Below are 19854 nucleotides of genomic sequence, written 5' to 3'. Positions count from 1 at the left end.
CCTCCCCCCTCCCCTACCCAAGCGAGCAGTATAGCTACGGTGCTTGAGACAGGACAAAGATGTCATCTATGAGAGAAGAGATTGCCAGTCAAGAAATCAGGTTTCTTCAGATAGATATGTTAAGAAATTATGTACAACCATATGTTTTATATGTTTGAATATTATTGTTACTTAATAATTAATTGTTCATTAATAAACAACAGCCACATCAAGAAATGAAGTGCTACATGATGTCTCATACTCCTGTAATAAAGTATTTTACAACTTGGCAGGGTTGGCTCAACTGGACTAACACACCAAAGTAAATGAAGAAATTCTCAAACATTCTCTTCATCACAACTAGTGCATCAAGTATGACCACTGACAGAAGGATGCACTGGTGTATCCTCGCTCATAACTCCTCAGAGATCGGTCCTTGGTCCTCGAAGCGCAAGTAAGAGCTTTGGGATGGTCTGCAAGATGGCTGAGCAGACCAACTTCCGAATTGAATTTCAATTCAATTTTATTTATATAGCGCCAAATCACAACAACAGTTATCGCACAGCGCTTTTCATAAAAGAGCAGGTCTAGACTGTATTCTGTGACAATATTTACAGAAGCCCAACAGTTCCCACCAAGAGCAAGCACTAGGCGACAAAGGCAAGGAAAAACTTCTTTTAAGAGGCAGAAACCTCGAGCAGAACCATGGCTCAGGGTGGGCGGCTCGACCGGTTGGGGGTGAAGGAGAGAGAGAGAGGGGATGAAGGCAGCCTACACAATATACACACAGAGGTACAGACAGTAAAGGTAATGTTGCTATAGACTGAATGAATAATGGTACAGATATTTATAGTAGTGTTAATAATAATAATCGTAATGTTAATGATTATAATTACAATAATAACAACAGGACTAGTAACAATAATTGTAGCAGAGCGTCGAACAGGAACACAGGGGCAGCAGGTTACTCGCAACCACAGATCCAGACTCCACAGCTCCAGAGCCACAAACACCTGCAGGAAGTGATAGGAGGAGAGAGGAGATGGACGAGAAAGCACAAGACTATGGGAAAGGGAAGAATTCGAGTTAGTAACGTGCATTAATGGGATGAGGTTGCATACAGAGGGAGAGAAAGAGGAGGAGTGAGGAGCTCAGTGCATCATGGGAATTCCCCCCAGCAGTCTAGGCCTATAGCAGCATTCTGGATCAGCTGAAGAGTCTTAATGGACTTTTTCGAGCAGCCTGATAATAAGGAATTGCAGTAATCCAGCCTAGAAGTAACAAATGCATGGACTAGTTTTTCTACATCAGTTTTAGACAGGATATTCCTGATTTTGCAATATTACGTAGGTGAAAAAAAGTGGTCCTTGAAATTTGCCTAATGTGAGACTTAAACGACATGTCCTGATCAGAGATAACTAAAAATTCCTCACAGTGGTGCTGGAGGCCAGGGCGATGCCATCAAGGGAAACTATATCTTTAGATAATGCGGCACGGAGGTGCGTGGGCCCCAGAACAATAACTTCAGTTTTATCTGAGTTTAACATTAGAAAATTACAGGTCATCCAGGTTTTAACATCCTGAAGGCACATTTGAAGTTTAGCGAACTGATGAGTTTCATCTGGCTTGATCGATAGATATAACTGAGTATCATCTGCATAACAATGAAAGTTTATGTTTATGTTTCCTGATAATATTGCCTAAAGGAAGCAAGTGAAGAGGATTGGTTGGAGCACAGATCCATATGGAACTCCATGACTAACTTTGGCGTGCATGGAGGACTCATCATTAACATGTACAAACTGAAATCGATCTGATAGGACTAAAACCAGCTTAGAGCGGTTCCTTTAATGCCAATGAAATGTTCCAGTCTCTATAATAGGATCTGATGGTCAATGGTATCAAATGCAGCACTAAGATCTAATAAAACCAGTACAGAGACAAGTCCTTTGTCTGATGCAATTAGGAGGTCTTTAGTAATTTCACCAGTGCTGTCTCTGTGCTATGATGAACTCTAAATCCTGACTGAAAATCCTCAAATTATTGCTATGTAGAGAGTCACACAGCTGTAAGGCGACTGCTTTCTCAAGGATCTTAGAGAGAAATGGAAGGTTAGATATAGGTCTATAGTTGGCTAAAACATCTGGATCAAGGTTGGGCTTTTTCAGAAGAGGTTTAATTACAGCTACTTTAAAGTACTGTGGTACATAGCCTGTTGATAAAGACAGATTGACATATCTAGTAGAGAAGTGCTGACCTCTTTAAGCAGCCTAGTCGGGATGGGGTCTATGAGGCAGGTTGATGGTTTAGATGAAGAAATTATTGAAGTTAGTTGGTAAAGATTGAGGGAAGCAAAGCAGCCTAAACATATATCTGGTTTTATAGCTGTTTCGAAGGTTCCTGAGTTTGGAGATAAGTCGGTGCCAGGTCTTGGTGAATTATATTTGTAATAGTTAGAATTTTATCATTAAGGAAGCTCATGAAGTTCTAAATACTGAGAGCTATGGGAATACTTGTCAGCCTGGCTACAGTGCTGAAAAGAAACCTGGGGTTGTTCCTATTTTCCTCTATTAATGACGAGTAGTACGCTGCTCTGGCATTAGACTATCTAGCCAAATGAAACGAGAATTTTCCAGTTTGGTGGAACGCCAATTCCTCTCAAGTTGCCACAATATTTGCTTTAATTTGCAAGTTTCAGTATTGTACACTAGTCACTGGGACATAAAAACTACATGAATAGAATCAGAATTAAAATCTGATAAAAATCGCTGAAAGAGTTTGACAACTTTGCCCCAAAATAAGGTTTAAAGCGTTTTTCCTGACCGGTTATACTCCGCCACTTCCGCGTATGTGTAGTGAAATTAAAACAGACCCTTACGTCAGTGGAACCACGTGATTGGCTGAAATCTGATTCTCGCTTTGGCTGTTAAAAGCAGATGATTGGCTTTCTAGCGGGACTGGCGGGATAACCAGCATCTTTGAAAGCGAAAAAGATCATCGGTGCCCATAACGGCAAACATGTCTATGGCCTCACCTCCATGTCTACAAATAAACTACACCTTTTTCCACGTACCATTACCGCTAAAGGAGGCAGAGGAGTAACTGAACATCTGACACACCAAGCAGGAGAAATTAGGAGAGCGAGAGGAAGAAGGAGAAGCCATCGCTAGCGGCTAAGCTAAAGTTGCTAATAGCTAAGCTAAAGTACGGTAGCGTTGGCTACCAAAACTTTTGAAAACAACTGAGATTAAACAGCAGTCAATAAAAGATGGAAAGAACTGTGAGTGCTTAGGCAGAATTACTGTAAGAATAAGTGTTTAGAGGTGGATGTGATATACAGGTGCACATACACATACAAGCATACATGTACACATAAGTATTATGTGCAGGTGTTGTACATGGTAGGTCGATTTGGTACAGTATATACAACATGACAATATGAACAGTTTGAACAGCTTTGAAATGGAGAATGAATAAATAAATAAATGGTAAGTGGTAGCCAGTAAACAGGAATTATTGCACAGGAGTTGTGTCTAATACTGTGAGTCAGAGTCAGCTGTGTCAGTTGTGGTGTACAACCCAAAGCACAGCGCTGGAAAATAACTACATGAAATTAATCCAAGTACATGTTTTTGCTACCAGGGCAGTAAATGTTTAGCTGGCTGTTCGCTTCCATTCTGTAAGCTAACGTTACTGTTTTATTGCCAATTACTGATCAGCTGATTGTCTCGCTAACTTCCGGAAAAGCCAAACCACAGCACTGGAGAATAACAAGGCTTCATGAAATGAATCAAACTAACGTTACATATTTTACACCACTGACGGGGGAACACGTCCCGGCTCTCTGTGATTATGGCCAGCTTCAAGCTAAAGCCATCAAACAACAGCTTTAATTTGCATCGCTTAAATCTGACAAACTTAAGTTAATTACCTGCCCAGCAGGAAACAGACAACTTTAGCTCCGCTTTGAAAACATCTGTCCCACATCAAAGCCTTCCATCTGGGAAAATCCACATCGATTATATGTCCGTGACTTTTTGCTGTCCATCAGCTTTCTGCGTCTGTCCTGATTCCGTCTGGCTTCACGGTAAAAGATCCACAGGCTGTCAGCTCTTGTGCTAAATAACACTTGTGCTCGTTCATTTGTCAAAATGTCACTTTTGTTCTTACTTCTAATAAACCACAGGACTACTCTTTATTATTATTATTATTTCCTCTTCTTCTTCTATGGACACATTTAATGTAGTGACGGGCCAGAATTATACAAGCAGACGAAGAACGCCTTGATGACGAAACGCGCTCTGTAGCACTTTGTTTGGTTTTTGTCGGCTATGGTAGAAACATGACGTCACAATACTGAGACCTCCATGGAAGGGAGTGCCCATGGTTATGTAGAGAGAAATGGCTCATTCTAAGATAATTAACCATAATGGTTCATTATGTAGGGTCTTTACATACCACTGAAAACATAGTTATGGATATTATAATGCATTTCTGTCAGTAAAAAATTAAACTCAATAAATAAGAAAAAATATTACACACTGAACCTTTAATCATACTTATTCTCAAGAATTCTGGATAGAAGTTGCTTTGTTGATTTTTCGGCGCTTTAACGCATCCATATTAGAAGACATAGTCTTGTTTCTAAATTGTAAAACTGACTCACAACCCACTGTGATGGACTGGCAACCTGTTAAGGGTGTACCCCACCTTTTGCCCGATGTCAGCTGGGATAGGCTCCAGCCCCCCGCGACCCTGTACGCAGGATAAGCAGTTGACAATGGATGGATGCATGGACTCACAACCCATTCATAACTCTGTAAAATTACTAGTCTTGTTGGTAAATATAACATCCATAAGGCGAGAACGCTTCAAAACACTCCCTCTTTCCATCTGTTCTGTATAAAATTACAATATCTCTTTGACTCAGTCTCTAAATTATCAAACAAAAAAGCTATTAAAACCTCATTAATGATGAGCAAATGACTTACTAAAAAATCTATTAATATATAGCCTCTATATTACTTTATATCTGCCTCATACACCATGTTTGGGTTTTTTCTTTATTTAGTTTTTATTCATTTCATTTTTCTTGTTGTTTATGTTTTACTGTTCTGTACATTTGTCGGCCGGCTTGGGCTTTATATTTTCTGCATTGCCTTGTCTATTAATGCATATAATGTTCCTGTGATATTGTTAATATTCACTGCTTGTTCATCTATTTGTGGTAAAAGTCTCAAAAAACAACCTTTTTCTAGTTGGAGGTCGGAAATTTCCCAGTTCCGAGTTGCCTGGAATGCAGCATCAGCCACCTCAAAGATGGAACGTGGAACGTCAGTCGGACGTCCATGATGGTATCACGTTACGTAACTTCCTGTACACGCAGGGTCCGTTCGGCAAATCGTCCGCTGTTCTGGTTCAGAAGGCCAAATAGCGATATTTTGGTGAGTTTAAAATCATTTTAAATTCATAAAATTGTATTACCAATTCCTTTATGTCATATAAATTGTTAATTTATTATTATTCATATCTGATATTGAAATTATTCCAGTTACCCTTACTTCACCTTAAGCGACCTTTGTAAAAGTCCTTGACAGTGTGAGCTGTGCAACGTTAGTTAACATGGCTAGCTTAGCACTAGCACTAAACCTTAACTTTTCATAAATTTAACCCAACTACCATTTTTTGTGCACCGTACAGTTGTGGTGCGCTGCGAAGTCGAGTAACGTTGGTCACAAGGGTATTTGGGATGTGTGCTTTGCAAACTACTCCTAGCTGAACAATGTTATACTGCTACTGAAGCGCTAGCGTTAATGTTTAGATACATCAGTTAGCTGCTTTCACGCCTAGTTAAACTGTTTGGTAGGGTTAAAACGAACCCTGGTAGGGGCTGATGTGAAACCTGTCACTCGGGTTTCACGCCTGTTGTTCGGTTCACTTGGTCCGGACCAAGTGAAAAAAAATGATACACTGTTGGATTTTAGTTCTGGCCCGGTTCATGTTCACACTGCAGTTTTACAAACGAACCAAGAGAAGTAACCATGACGTTACACAGGCTTAACGTACAGGTAACTTGATGATTGAACAGCTTTGGCGATTGTCATCCACAATCAATTTCAATCAAATTCTGGTGACTGACAGAAGTTTATGCAGCACTTCAATGCTTCTGATCTGAATCTGAAAGAGCTCAGGAAGAAATAATTGATTATAAGCATGATTAGTAATGTTAGACCCAAGGTAAATAGAGTACAACTGGCCTACCTTTATAACAGCTTTTGACCTGTTAATCAGGGAAAATACCAGTGCTGACAAGTATAGGTTACCAAATGATATTCATAAACAGCCTCTACATGGCTTATACAGATAAAGTATAAGATCACTAAACACATCTCAGCAGATGGATTCATTAGTGGTTTAACTTTGGAAATAATGCTCAGATCACATCTCTGCTATCAGAAAATCCTAGGGTTAGTTTGTTTGCTTTCACCTCACAAGCGGACCGGACCGGAGTTTGTACTGAGACCACCTCTTCAAGGAGGTCGAATTGCAACACACACCCCTCTTTCAAAGCGTGTAGGATAGCTACGCAGATAACATGGAAAATGTTAGCCAAGAGTGTGTAACCTCTTCTCTGTTTCTGCACCACAGTCCATTATAAACCACATAATAGAAAAAGTTTATACAAACATTGACAAGGGAAACACGTTAAGTCTGTCTGTGATTATGGAGTTACTCACATAATCACTTCCTCTTTAGTGGTTTTTCCTACAAAATAAAAGTGCAAGAAATTTCTTTTGTAGAAATGCTTTATTTCATGTTGAATTGACCTTGGCTACTTAGTAATAAAACATATTCTGACCATATTAAATATTATGAATAACAACAATAATACATTAAATACAGTAATACTTAGAGGTGTCCCAAGACATGATATTGGGTTACACAAGAATGAGATTAGAAATTTAACACTTAATTTCATGCATTCTGGTGATTTTTTTTTTGTTGTTGTTGTTTTTCCAGTTTCTGCCTTTTCTGCATCAATTTGTGGTGGAAATGTTTTTATTTATATGTAAGAGAAACACAAAATTCAGGTGACAGGTGACAAATCAAATTCTAAAGCTGCACTGAATATAAAGCATTAAGGATCTCAGACATTCTGCTTTCATATATGTTTCTCCTATAGATCAGCTTTTTTCATGTAATACCATCCCTGCTAAGTGAGCACACATGCAGGCAGGATTCAGTCTTCCCTCCTCTTTGTGTCTTTGTTTGGGGAAGTGACCTCTTTAAATGTCCATGTGGCACCTTTTCACCTCAGTGACTTCAATAGCTCCTGTGTTTCAGCAGGGTTTCTGCTCATGTTCAAAACTTTCTGCACCTTCAGAATCTTTCCCAGATGTGTTCTCTAACAGGTCCAGAAAATATACAATATACAGAATATTACAAGACTAATTTCATCATGAAATGAGAATTCATAATCGTTTTTAAATGTCTAACTGCCCTATACTCTGCTGTACAGTAACCTCATTTGGGACTGTACGTTAGGATGACTGACAAGGAGGTGGAAACCAAAACTAACTGAAACACTTGTGATCAGGCAGAAATCTCACCACAAATCCACACCCGTTAATTTCAGCAGCTCCAATTAAATTGCAGCTCACAGTTTTATGTTTATATTTCAAAAGCTCTCCCAGCTACACTACCACCTGTAACTCATAGCTTGAGAGGGGGTTCAGTTTAGGGCTGCAGCTAACGATGATTTTAGTATTCGTAGCTTCGATTGATTATTTCATCGATGCATCGTTTAAGAAGTACTTTTGCTTGGCAGTGGCCCCACCCACATACACGACTTTCAGCGTTGGCCAATGGCGGTGCAGTCGCTGGTCTCCAAACCATGTTTTGTCAAGAAAACACGCGTGAAATGTGAAACGGGAAATGAGCAATCATACACACGAAACAGCTGTTTGTTAATATAAAGATGGCGATTATAAAGACACAGAATTTGGGTGAAAGGATGGATTAGCACATGCAGGTAGCAGGGATCGTCTGAGCTACAGAGAGCTGGAGGGGGAGTTAAAAGCTGCAGCTCCCCAACACCCAGTTAACTCATGACTCCCAAAAAGGAGAACAACAAACGCACGTGTGCACATTTTCAGCTGAGGACTGCAGCTTACTTTGGCTTCAACTCAACAATAAATCATGATTTCAGTTAAATGCTAAAGTTGCTGTTACTGTCACCTTGTCTGTGATCCGCTGGCAGAACACCGGCTGCTTTCCGATAAGGTTCCACCGTGCTGTCCCCGAGGCGACATAAGTTTCGTATTACGGTGGACGGATGGTAACATTACAAAGTTGTTGTTTTCTTTAGCTTGAAATAATCCCATACTTTTGGACACTTTCTTCTTTGTCCCTCGCTATTTTCTCTCTCTTCCTCCACTTTGCAAACAGCTCCATCATTATCATGTAGTGTTCACAGCGTAAGCGCGATGTGCCACAGTAATAAATGTCCCTGCAAAACACTGTGCTGTAAAGTTAAATGGATTAAATGAAGCATCGATGCAAAGAATTTGTGTTGATAAATTTTCACGGCATAACATGACTTAAAAATGTAGATTAATTTTAGGCAGCGTAGGGCGGGTCTTTTTTCTAGTCCCCTACAGCTGAGCTGAACACGTGAGGACGGTAAAAGACTGCCGAACAAACTGTCCGTCGGAAAGCAAGCCTGATGTAAGACAGAAATAAGTTGGCTTACAATGTTAACTGTCCTGTTGGATACAGTAATGTTGCCACTTTTATAACTTTGCCTTTTGTGTCGGTGTCTTTCTAAGTGAATGAAGGGTCTTTGGGTTTTCGACTGTTGGTTGGACAAAAGAAGCAATCTGAAGACATTAATTTGGAAAATTGATTAACCTTATTATTATTATTATTATTTTTTACAATGTCTTGACATTTTATAGAGTCAACGATTAGTCGATTAATTGTGAAAATAGTCATCAGATTAGTTGATAAGGAAAATAATCGTTAGTTGCAGCCCTACCCATCTCTAGGTAATACATTGACTGTTCCTCATTAGTATTGTGTCTGGTTTCAGCTTCGAAGACGAGATGGCTGCAGCAATGCGTGTGCTTTACTCCGTGTCGAGGCCAGGTAAGCTGCACACAACAGTACTAGTAATTTGAGTACAAATAGATGAATGTCGTACTCCAGTCCTGCTAGTGCAATTTAAAACACAGTTTAACTCGATCTTGTTGAAATTTGATGAAAAGCCACGTGACGTAGTTACTGTGGGATGCATACACAGTTGTCTTAAGCTGCTTGCACACTGCTCTGACCGCACCCAACTAACACCATTCATTGGCAGTAGTTGTTTCAGTCTTTTGAATGTTCAGAAAACCAAATGTCAACTGACAGTTGGTTCAGTTCACTGCCCAGACAGACACTGACCAGACAACCTTTAGCGGTTTATTTTTTCTTTTTCAGTCACAAGGGTTGAGGCTTTTTGGCAAGTGGAAAACTACTTGTTTCTGTTTTATTAGCTCTTTAAAGGTCTGGGTGAGCTTTAATCAACCATAACTCGCATACAAATCAAGTCATTTTGAGAACCTTACAGTCACAAGATAGGTTTTTTGGCAAGTGCAAAACTGCATTGGCTATATGGGCTGAAACTGAGACTGAAATCTGGGAGACAGAACCGCTCCCGGGACTAAGCTCTCATTAGACAGTGTAACTGCGGCGGTGGCAGGTGTGGTCAGTGGTGTAGGCCTATATCTTTATTTGTATTGAGAGGTAATAGGTAATTAGGTAATTTTCCACTTTATTTTAGTGTTTATTTACTACTTGAATCTGCTCCTCTTCTTCCCACACTGTCACACACCTAGCCTGCTCCTCTGTTCTCTCACGGCAAAGACGTCTGCTTGCACCACCTTTCCATCAGCAGTGTTTTCATAAAGTTACCGTGTTTTAAAAAAAAAGATCCGATTTGGTTTTCAAGTGCGCCGCATGTGGATCTAAACCTAAACTGATGTTAGTGAGGGACATCTGCAGTGGTGCGTTCACCGTGTCAGCCTTAGGGCTGACCACAAATAGTCGAAGATTCGATGCTTTGATGGGCGGAGCCTGATTCTACTGTCAATCTCATAGTTGAAGCTTCATGGCGAAACAAGGATCATGCCATTTTGGCAATATGGAGCTGCTCAACGTCTGATTTTACGTAGAACTACCAGTTTTCTCCCCAATAAGTTAATATACAGCCTATTATGTAAAAAGAATAAAACTTTTTAAACAGGGTGTCTGTGGGGTCTAAAGTCTTAATTGCCATTTAACAAGGTTAATTTTCAATATGAAAATCCTGTTTGTCCAAAGAGTTTGTTTGCTTATTTGTAGGTGAATGTATTTAGGCCTATTTATAATGCATAGCCAAAAATACTAGACAGGCAGTGAGTAGCGACTGTGATTCGTTTCTGTAACGTTAGGCGCAGGGATCTACCAAGCGCCTATTTCACTCTTAAACGCTCCAAAACAGACCGTAATCTCCCACCCCGCCGGACCCGCAATGCGATCAGGAGTAATGGGATTAACCCGGTTGGCCGGTCGCTCTGTGGCCACTTTGAACAGCCCCGTTCCTGGAAAACAAAAGATGCGCGCCAGCAGCGGAATCGGTAGAAGACGACAGGGAAAATTCAAGGTGCGTGTGGGTTTGGCTAACGTTAGGTGGCTATTTAGCTAAATCTGTACCTTTTATTGGAACACATTCAACTTTTCATAAAGCCGATGCTATCGTCAGTGTTTGTGAACAGATCAATCACAGCGGGGATTTTAAAAAAGTTTGATGTGCTGCAACAGACTTTATAAATGTTGAACTCAATGTTCTGCATAAACGGTTACAATTATTGACGAGTTAGTAGCCTGCCCAAAATCAAGGTTGGAGACTATTGTGTAGCCTAGAGCATTTTTCTTGCACAAAGTTAATGAATAAAAAACAACCCCAATTTGAATTAATATTATATTAGTGGTAAGTTGTATACTATTATATGAAATTATATTGAATATAGTAACATAATGAATATATTAATATCAAACTTAAAGTTAACTATTAAATTAACAATATACTTTTAATTTAATGTTATAATATTATACTAATACAGTCATTTAGACTAGTTCCTCCTCCAGGTTGTGCCTGTTCTACACCGCCTACACTACTTATAGTTACTTACTAGTTATTCATCGCTCATTATATTCTCTTCATCTTTGTTCCCTCCTGGCCTATTTGAGTTTTGTGGTGGATGAAAGTTCTCACACATATCATTGCAGGCAAGTTCATATTATCTAGTTTAAACCAACTAAAACACAAAATTACACTGTGGTTCACATGATTTGCTGTAATGTTGCGTACATAAACGTCATAGCTTATGTAAGACAGTTGCTTTTCACAGGAAATCTGACCAGTCCTTCAAATAGAAAACTGTTGGCCCATACAGGCTGAAAGTTGGTGAATGCCTCAATTTTTAGGTGGCGTTACAACCTGATGATGATATAGGAAATAAATATTTTATAACTATATTTAAATTCCTTTTAAAACCTCAAAAATGTCACTCTTTAAGTTGTGTGGCTGATTTTAATCAGTTCCAGCTGGCAGTCTTAAAATATGTTGAAAAGGTCTTGAAAAGGTACTGAATTTTACTTCAGGATTCCTGTGTATATACCCTGTTAAAGTGCGTAAATAAATTCAAAATTGTAACCCTTACCCTGGGTCGTCAGGGCGCATGTGCAGGCGTAGCGTGTATGTGTGCAGTGGCAGTGGAGGAACACTTGCTGAAGAGACGGAGCTCCAGCTTCACTGGTGTTGTGCTGAGTTGTCCTCAGTTTATCTGGAAATTTACAGTGTAAGTTGAATGAATAGAGACTGCAGTCCTGCAGCCTCTCAAGATTAAAGCAGAGGCACCATGTGTTTACCCCCCCCACCCCCATCGATAATTGCCCTGCACAAAAACACACATGATTCGACTATCAGTCGACTATAGGCAGGACTTGACGACTCTGATTCCACTATGTAAATCCTTAGTCAGGGACAGTCCTAGTCCGCTTCATGTAATCTCAAATAGCATCTCTCTCTGTTTCTCTGCAAAATGCCAAAGTGGGTTGCCAGATATACTTTGGCAGGTGCAAATATAACTGGCCCGGCCCGTCCGAGTAAAGCATGTTGAAAACATTGTATTTAAAGTTAGTGTAAGCTGTAGGCTTATATTTTGTAAATATGTCCTTCTTCCAACTGCGTGTATCATGTGACTGGTTTGGTCCAGTCATGGTTGAGTGATCATGCCTGCAACTTCAACTACATTAATTAAGCCTAGATGAAATATAATGACTGTTGCCTCACAGCAAGAAGGTCGTGGAGTTTGCATGTTCTCCCCATGTCTGCGTGGGTTCTCTCCGGGTGCTCCGGCTTCCTCCCACCATCCAAAGACATACCTTAGGTGTGAGTGTTACCGGTTGTTTGTCTATGTGTGGCCCTGCGATGGACTTGGCTTCAGCCCCCCGTGACCCTGTACGCAGGATAAGTGGTTGACGATGGATGGATGGATGATGGATGGAATATAATAACTTGGTGTTACACCCCTAGCATAGCACAATCCAAATTGATTTACCGGTAATAAGGCTTATTGATATATAAGAGAGGGAGCAGGGAGAGGGAGGGAGGACTAAGGCAGCCCACACAATATACACACAGAGGCACAGACAGCAAAGGCGACGCCGCCACAGACTAAATGAAAAATGGTACAGATATTTAGAGTAGTGTTAATGATGATAATCGTATATCGTAATAATGATTATAATTACAATAATAATAAAAGGACTAGTAACAACAGTTGTTTTAGCAGAGGGTGTCGAGCAGGTGACTCGCAGCCACAGATCCAGACTCCACAGCTCCAGAGTCAGAAAGTGATAGGAGGAGAGAGGAGAGGGACGAGAAAGCACAAGACTACCGGAAAGGGGAGAAGTTGTGTGAGTAACATGCAATAATGGGATGAGGTTGCATACAGAGGGAGAGAAAGTAGAGGAGAGAGGAACTCAGTGCATCATTGGAAATCCCCCGGCAGTCTAGGCCTATAGCAGCATAACTAAGGGATGGTTCAGGACTCACCTGAGCCAGCCCTAACTATAAGCTTTATCAAAGAGGAAAGTCTTAAGCCTACTCTTAAATGTGGAGATGGTGTCTGCCTCCTGAACCCAAACTAGAACCTGGTTCCACAGGAGAGGAGCTTGATAGCTGAACGCTCTGGCTCCCATTCTACTTTTGGAAACTCAAGCAACCACAAGTAACCCTGCATTCTGGGAGCGCAGTGCTCTGGTGGGGTAGTAAGGTACTATGAGCTCTTTAAGATAAGATGGTGCCTGACCATTAAGAGCTTTGTAGGTAAGAAGAATGATTTTAAATTCTATTCTGGATTTTACTGGAAGCCAATGCAGAGAAGCTAAAACAGGAGAAATATGATCTCTTTTCCTGGTTCCTGTCAGAACACGTGCTGCAGCATTCTGGATCAGCTGAAGAGTCTTAATGGACTTTTTCAAGCAGCCTGATAATAAGGAATTGCAGTAATCCAGCCTAGAAGTAACAAATGCATGGACTAGTTTTTCTGCAGCATTCTGCAACAGGATGTTCCTGATTTTCGCAATACTACATAGGTGAAAAAAGGCGGTCCTTGAAATTTGCTTAAACGACATGTCCTGATCAAAGATGACTTCAAGATTCCTCACAATGGTGCTGGAGGCCAGGGCGATGCCATCAAGGGAAACTATATCCTTAGATAATGCGTCACGGAGGTGCTTAGGCCCCAGAACAATAACTTCAGTTTTATCTGAGTTTAACATTAGAAACTTATAGGTCATCCAGGTTTTAATATCCTGAAAGCACATCAGTATCATCTGCATAAGTTTATGGAATATTTCCTGATAATATTGCCTAAAGGAAGCATAAAGTGAAGAGGATTGGTCCGAGGACAGATCCTTGAGGAACTCCATGACTAACTTTGGTGTGCATGGACGACTCATCGTTAACATGTACAAACTGAAATCGATCTGATAAATAGGACTTAAACCAGCTTAGAGCGGTTCCTTTAATGCCAATGAAATGTTCCAGTCTCTGCAATAGGATCTGATGGTCAATGGTATCAAATGTAGCACTAAGATATAAAGTGAGAGCTATGGGAATACTTGGCTCAATAGAGCTGTGACTCTCTGTCAGCCTGGCTACAGTACTGAAAAGAAACCTGGGGTTGTTCCTATTTTCCTCTATTAATGAGTAGTACGCTGCTCTGGCATTACGGAGGGCCTTCCTATAAGTTTTATGACTATCTTGCCAAATTAAACGAGAACCAGTTTGGTGGAACACCAATTCCTCTCAAGTTTCCGCAATATTTGCTTTAATTTGCGAGTTTCAGTATTATACCATGGAGCTAACCGTCTTTGTTTTAGTATTTTCTTTTTTAGAGGGGCAACAGAGTCGAGTGTCATTCTCAGCGAGCCTGCAGCACTATGAACAAGATGATCGATTTGGGAGGGACTGAAATTAGCATAGGAGTCCTCCGTTACTTTGTGACTTTAATGAATTTAGAGCTGATGGAATCTTAAATTTAACTACAGCACTATCAGACAGACATCTTGTATAGAATTTTTTGCCCAATGGCGTGTAGCTCAGCAATACAAACTCAAAAGTTATCAAACAGTGGTCGGACAAAGAGGGATTCTGTGGGAACACCACTAAATGTTCAATTTCAATATCGTATACCAAAACAAGGTCGAGGGTGTGGTTAAAACAGTGAGTCAGTTCATGAAGCCAATGGAATCTAACAGAGAGATAAACGCTGTACTGAAGCTGTCATTCTCACCGTCCACGTGAATATTAAAATCCTCTACAATAATAACTTAAAAAGGACAAAAAAGTTGACAAAAACTCTATTCTACTCTCTAACTATTCAGATAAGAATTCAGAGTATGGGCCAGGTGCTCGGTACACTATAACAAAAACAATTGGTTGCAGTGATTTCCAGCTTAGTGCTAAAGACTAAGAACAAGGCTTTCAAATGAGTTATAGTTTAGTTTAGGTTTAGAGCTGATTAGTAGGCTAGAATCAAAGATAGCTGCAACTCCACCTCCTCGGCCTGTGCCTTGAGGAATGTGAGTATTAATATGACTGGGAGGGGTGGATTCATTTAGGCTAACATATTCTCCATCACCCAGCCAGGTTTCAGTAAGACAAAATAAATCAATATCATAATCTGATATTAGTTCATTTACTAGTACACCTTTAGAAGAGAGAGATCAGTCCATATTTAATTTTCCTATTCTTCTGCACTATTGCTCTTGTGGTTTTATGAGGTTTTTATGTACAGCTCCTCTTCTGTTTACCTTTGATTTAAATAATTTCGATGCCTCCTGGTCTCAACTCTGGGTTGTCATGGATTTGGTCCACTAATAAACTTGGCCAGATTTCTAGAAATGAGAGCTGCTCCTTCCAAATTGGGATGGATGCCGTCTCTCCGGATCAGACCAGATCTTCCCCAGAAAGTCTGCCAATGATCTACAAACCTGGACACCACCTCGACAACCAGCGGCGGAATGACAACATGCGGCTATACATGTCATCACTGGTCAGATTTGGCAGGGGTCCAGAGAAAACTACGGTGTCCGACATTGTTTTTGCATATGTACACACCGACTCAACATTAATCTTAGTGACCTCCGATTGGCGTAACCGGGAGTCATTACTTTGGGCTTTGAATGCTTACGACTATTCCTCCTTCGGACAGTCACCCAGCCACCCCTTCCTGGCTGCTCAGGAGATCCCGGGGGAGGGCTACCACAGGCTAACTCAGGCCGTTCCGCACCGACTACCAGGGACTGGCTAGCTACAGTAGCTGAAGACTGATCTACCAAGGTGCGGAGCCGGACTGAGCCTCGCCTCCACGTCTACAAATAAACTACACTTATTACATGTACCATTACCACTAAAGGAGGCAGAGGAGTAACTGAACATCTGACACACCGAGCAGGAGAAAGTAGGAGAGCGAGAGGGAGAAGCCATCGCTAGCTGCTGAGCTAATGTCGCTAACGGCTAAGCTAAAGTACTGTAGTGTTAGCTACTAAAACTTTTGAACAACTATGAGATTGTACAGCAGTCACTAAAAGATGGAAAGAACTGTGAGTGCTTAGGCAAAATTATTGTAAGAATAAGTGTTTAGGGGATAGTTGGCCGCTGTAATCTAACAAATGTAACTGGTATTCAGCAAGAGCAGCACAACACGGTACCAACACACAAGCACCGGAAACGGAAATGAGTCGACACGCTTACCGCAGTACATCAGCCTGTGAGAAAGTGAACAGCCAACTCCTAATAAGCTTTTTCAATGTTGATCGGAGGCTGCGGGGGAGGAGGGGTTGTCGGAGAATTACTAAGCTTGTCAATTAAACACGGGAGGCGTCACTTGGTTTTATTTTCGTTGGCCAACTTTTGATTGGAGGTTTTTGATGAGGGATGGACTTATGGACATTTGAACTGAGATGGACTCATTGCTGGTTGAACTGTGGGTTTTGTATTGAGCGCTTACTGTATAATACAGTTTACACTGGTTTCTTGTGATCTGTAGGTAGGCCGACCTGATGATATAATATACTATTTAATGCCATGACTTGACTCAAATTATCTTTCTCATATTATTATAATTTGATATTTCTTCACCACCATAACTCTAATTCATGCAATTCATGCATCACCTAATTTCATCATAACACAGGCCTGGCCTAAAAGAAAGAACAGTGTACAGGACTAAACGTTTTGGCAACTGGCCCCACCGAGCCAGTGGGTTTGAAACTTACTGTCCCTCCTCCCAAAAGTTATTTATCAGTGTTAACGTTACAACAAACCCAAAGACTCATGTTATGCTGCTAACATGTTTAATCGTTTATTAAATACATCCTGGATATTAAAAAAACTAAGCTAAAATGTAATCACAGTTAAAATGATAAAAAAAAATAAAAAGGTTAACAAAACAATTTACTTTTAAAACAAAACCTAAAAAAACAGACTCAAACATGACAGCCATTTAGCTAGGAGCTGGTTGAGTGAAAGGGAAAGGATTTGAGGACATCTACGGGCTGACGTGAGTAAAATTTTCCTTCTTTCCAACTATGAACAAGGATGTTCGTTTGCGTTCAGCTGCCAATTCCACACCTATGCAGTGTGTACCACAGTCGCTCTCGCGCATCAGTGGTACGTAACGTGTTGGGTAGTAATACTGTAATATAACTTTACCCAATAAAGAGTAATGTAACGGATTACTATTTCCAAAACAGTTATATTATTACAGTTAGGCTACTAATCCAAGTAATGCTGCGCTACTGAACGCACCATCCCTGATGTAAATGCACGACCACGCTGCAGGTCAGCGGCACCGGACCTGGACTTATCGGGAGAGAGTGGCGTTATGTCACCCACTAATAAGGAGAGTAGCTAATATTGCTTTTTTAAGGACTAAATGCTGAGTAAGTATTTGGTAGTAACTTTATTATTTCTGAGTAAGTTGCCCAACACTGAGTTGACAATAAGGATTGGGTATGTTTTGATTATTGCTTGTTATAGGCTATGTCTAATGTTTACTTTGACTTTGTTGTCGATTGATCAATCTCATAGGCTATGTAGGCTACATTTTGCTGTATGAATGGTTGCTTTTTAAGTCGTCCTTATGTTAAAGGTTTTGGCACGTTATAAATAAATTTTCTTGTGAATGGTTGTGACGGGTTTTATATAAGACCTTTTCAGAGTGCTTTAATCCACAGTGTCGCTCTGCGCTCCTCATCAACAGACAGGAAAACAAAAACTCTGCGAGGTAACCATGGCAACGGCTTCTGTGTAAGTGTCGCGATCCCGAGAAACTATTGCGGTCGTTCTCGTCTCACGCACACACCCGCCCACTGTCAGAGTTGAAATGTCAAACTTTTTCCTACAGTTTATCAATAGATGGAGACTGATCTGTTGTTAGATCTGAGTTTCCTGAAGAATATAACGTTTTTTTAACAATTAGGCCACCAGGTCTTAAACAGGCGACAACCTTTGCAGCTGTCTCTTATTCATTAAAGATCTATTAACTTCTACTGAACTAATTTGAAAGTTAGTAGTTATATTATTTAGCCTAGTTATAGACTTAATTATTTCATGTTGCACTTTTAGCAGTTGAAGTTTGGTAATAATACAAAATAAAAATTATAGAGAGTAGTGTTGTAGTCAAGACCGCCCAAATCGAGTCCAAGTCGAGACCAAGACCAGTTCCCTGCATTGCATGGCATGTAGTAAAATGTGGAACGAGATCATAAGTACTTCTCAAAGTGATCTGAAAGATCCACTTTCCCATTAAAACACTAAGAGCTGAAATCAGTGTAACCATTGCGGGAGGGGTGACGGTTGTTAACGAGAACACATGTTTAATTAGGGCTATTGGTTGCATTTGAAGCAATAAGTTTTACTTCCTTTTAAAAGTTAGGATGTTAACAATTCAGACAATGCAAAAGCAATTTATTGATATTCCCAGAGTTATGGTCTTGACTGGTCTTGAAATAAAATCCCGAGTCCTCAATGACCGAGACAGAGTACAAAGGCGGTCGAGTCCGAGACGAGACCATCAAACTTACTTAAGACCATCAAAAAGTGGTCTTAAGTAAGTTTGAGTACTACAACACTAATAGAGAGGTTGTGATGGCGCAGTGAATTAGACACTTGTCTTTGATTCCCACTGCAACACATCCACCAAATAAGTTATTGTCATGGGTCCTGCTTTAGCATCCATCTTATAATAGAGCCGCGGCCAGTTTTATCTGGGTGTAGGGGGGTCTCAGTATATTGTCCTGCTTTTTTGCCCTTTGCCAATCACATGCCTGATAAACTCATTTAGAAGTGTTTACTGAGGGAATAAATCAGCAGAGAAGTGGCAACATTTTACCTTTACCAACACTCTGAGAATGTCGAGGTTTGTTGGAAAACGGCGTACATTGGTCTGACTTTCTACAGTTGGTCAGTGTTTGTCTGGACAGTGTGCAAGCAGCTTTATAAAGGCATGTGTTTCACACATAGACTTCACTCGTAAAAAAACTTGGCAGCCTGGTTCGTTATAATTCGCGGACACATGGTGGACATTTTACACGGACCAGGTTAAGCAAACAGTGAACACCCAAAGTGCTCCATTAATAAGCTGGCATGCAGCGAACCTACTGCCGTGATAACTGATCGCTGGTGGAAACTCGTCAATAAAGACGAGTTCTGTGTCTTTTGGCCGAGTTTGATTCTGACTGAAGGGCTGGTTAGTGTTTATCATTGTCAGTGACATCAGAATAACAGCATAACTGAAATGGTGTGCAGTCGATAATGACTAGCAGCTATATACAGCGACAGGACAGCTGTACTCTAGCTAGGCGCCTTAAATGCTTTCTAACTAACTTTTTTGAAGGTGGGTCTCTGACATTGACAGTGTTGCTCTGGTAAGATTTGTTCATTGGTGTTCATGATACTAACCATTGAATTCACAGTTGGGTCTGTGCAGTGGATGTCTCCACTATAGTGATCCTAATGATAATGCACTCTTTACATTCTTTACCTTCAGGTAGCCAGAATCTAGTGAGGTCCTTCAGTGTGTCCACACAAAGGGGATTTAGTAAGTACCACTACAACATAGCTCACTGTGACCTGTCTCCTGTTGAAGGGCTTTCAGGGGTCTGCACTACCAAGCGAGATTAGTGGGTTTGTCTTGGGCTTCACTCAGGAGTGACATCAAGCTGGATCACCTTTAATCTGGGCAGATCACCATGATAGCTATGCTGCATGGTTTACCA

The 19854-nt window shown here is 40.6% G+C and overlaps 1 protein-coding gene across 1 annotated transcript in view; it reads left to right on the top strand.

Annotated features, from left to right (window-relative positions):
- Positions 1–5303: 5303 nt before the first annotated feature.
- ndufs8a (NADH:ubiquinone oxidoreductase core subunit S8a) overlaps positions 5304–19854 on the top strand; it is a 34934-nt gene continuing 20383 nt past the window's right edge. The window contains exons 1-2 of the mRNA XM_038733160.1: positions 5304–5423; positions 9071–9126. Of these exons, the coding sequence (XP_038589088.1) occupies positions 9084–9126 (43 nt within the window). The 5' untranslated portion in view covers positions 5304–5423; positions 9071–9083. The remainder of the gene's footprint in view (positions 5424–9070; positions 9127–19854) is intronic.

This window comes from Micropterus salmoides, unplaced genomic scaffold (assembly GCF_014851395.1).
Source record: "Micropterus salmoides isolate LMB-PRFRI ecotype aquatic unplaced genomic scaffold, ASM1485139v1 Ms_hic_scaffold_1, whole genome shotgun sequence".
In the NCBI taxonomy this organism is placed as follows: Eukaryota; Metazoa; Chordata; class Actinopteri; order Centrarchiformes; family Centrarchidae; genus Micropterus; species Micropterus salmoides.
The sequence above is the reverse complement of the archived record's forward strand: the minus strand, read 5'-3'. Positions and strand labels throughout refer to the sequence as shown.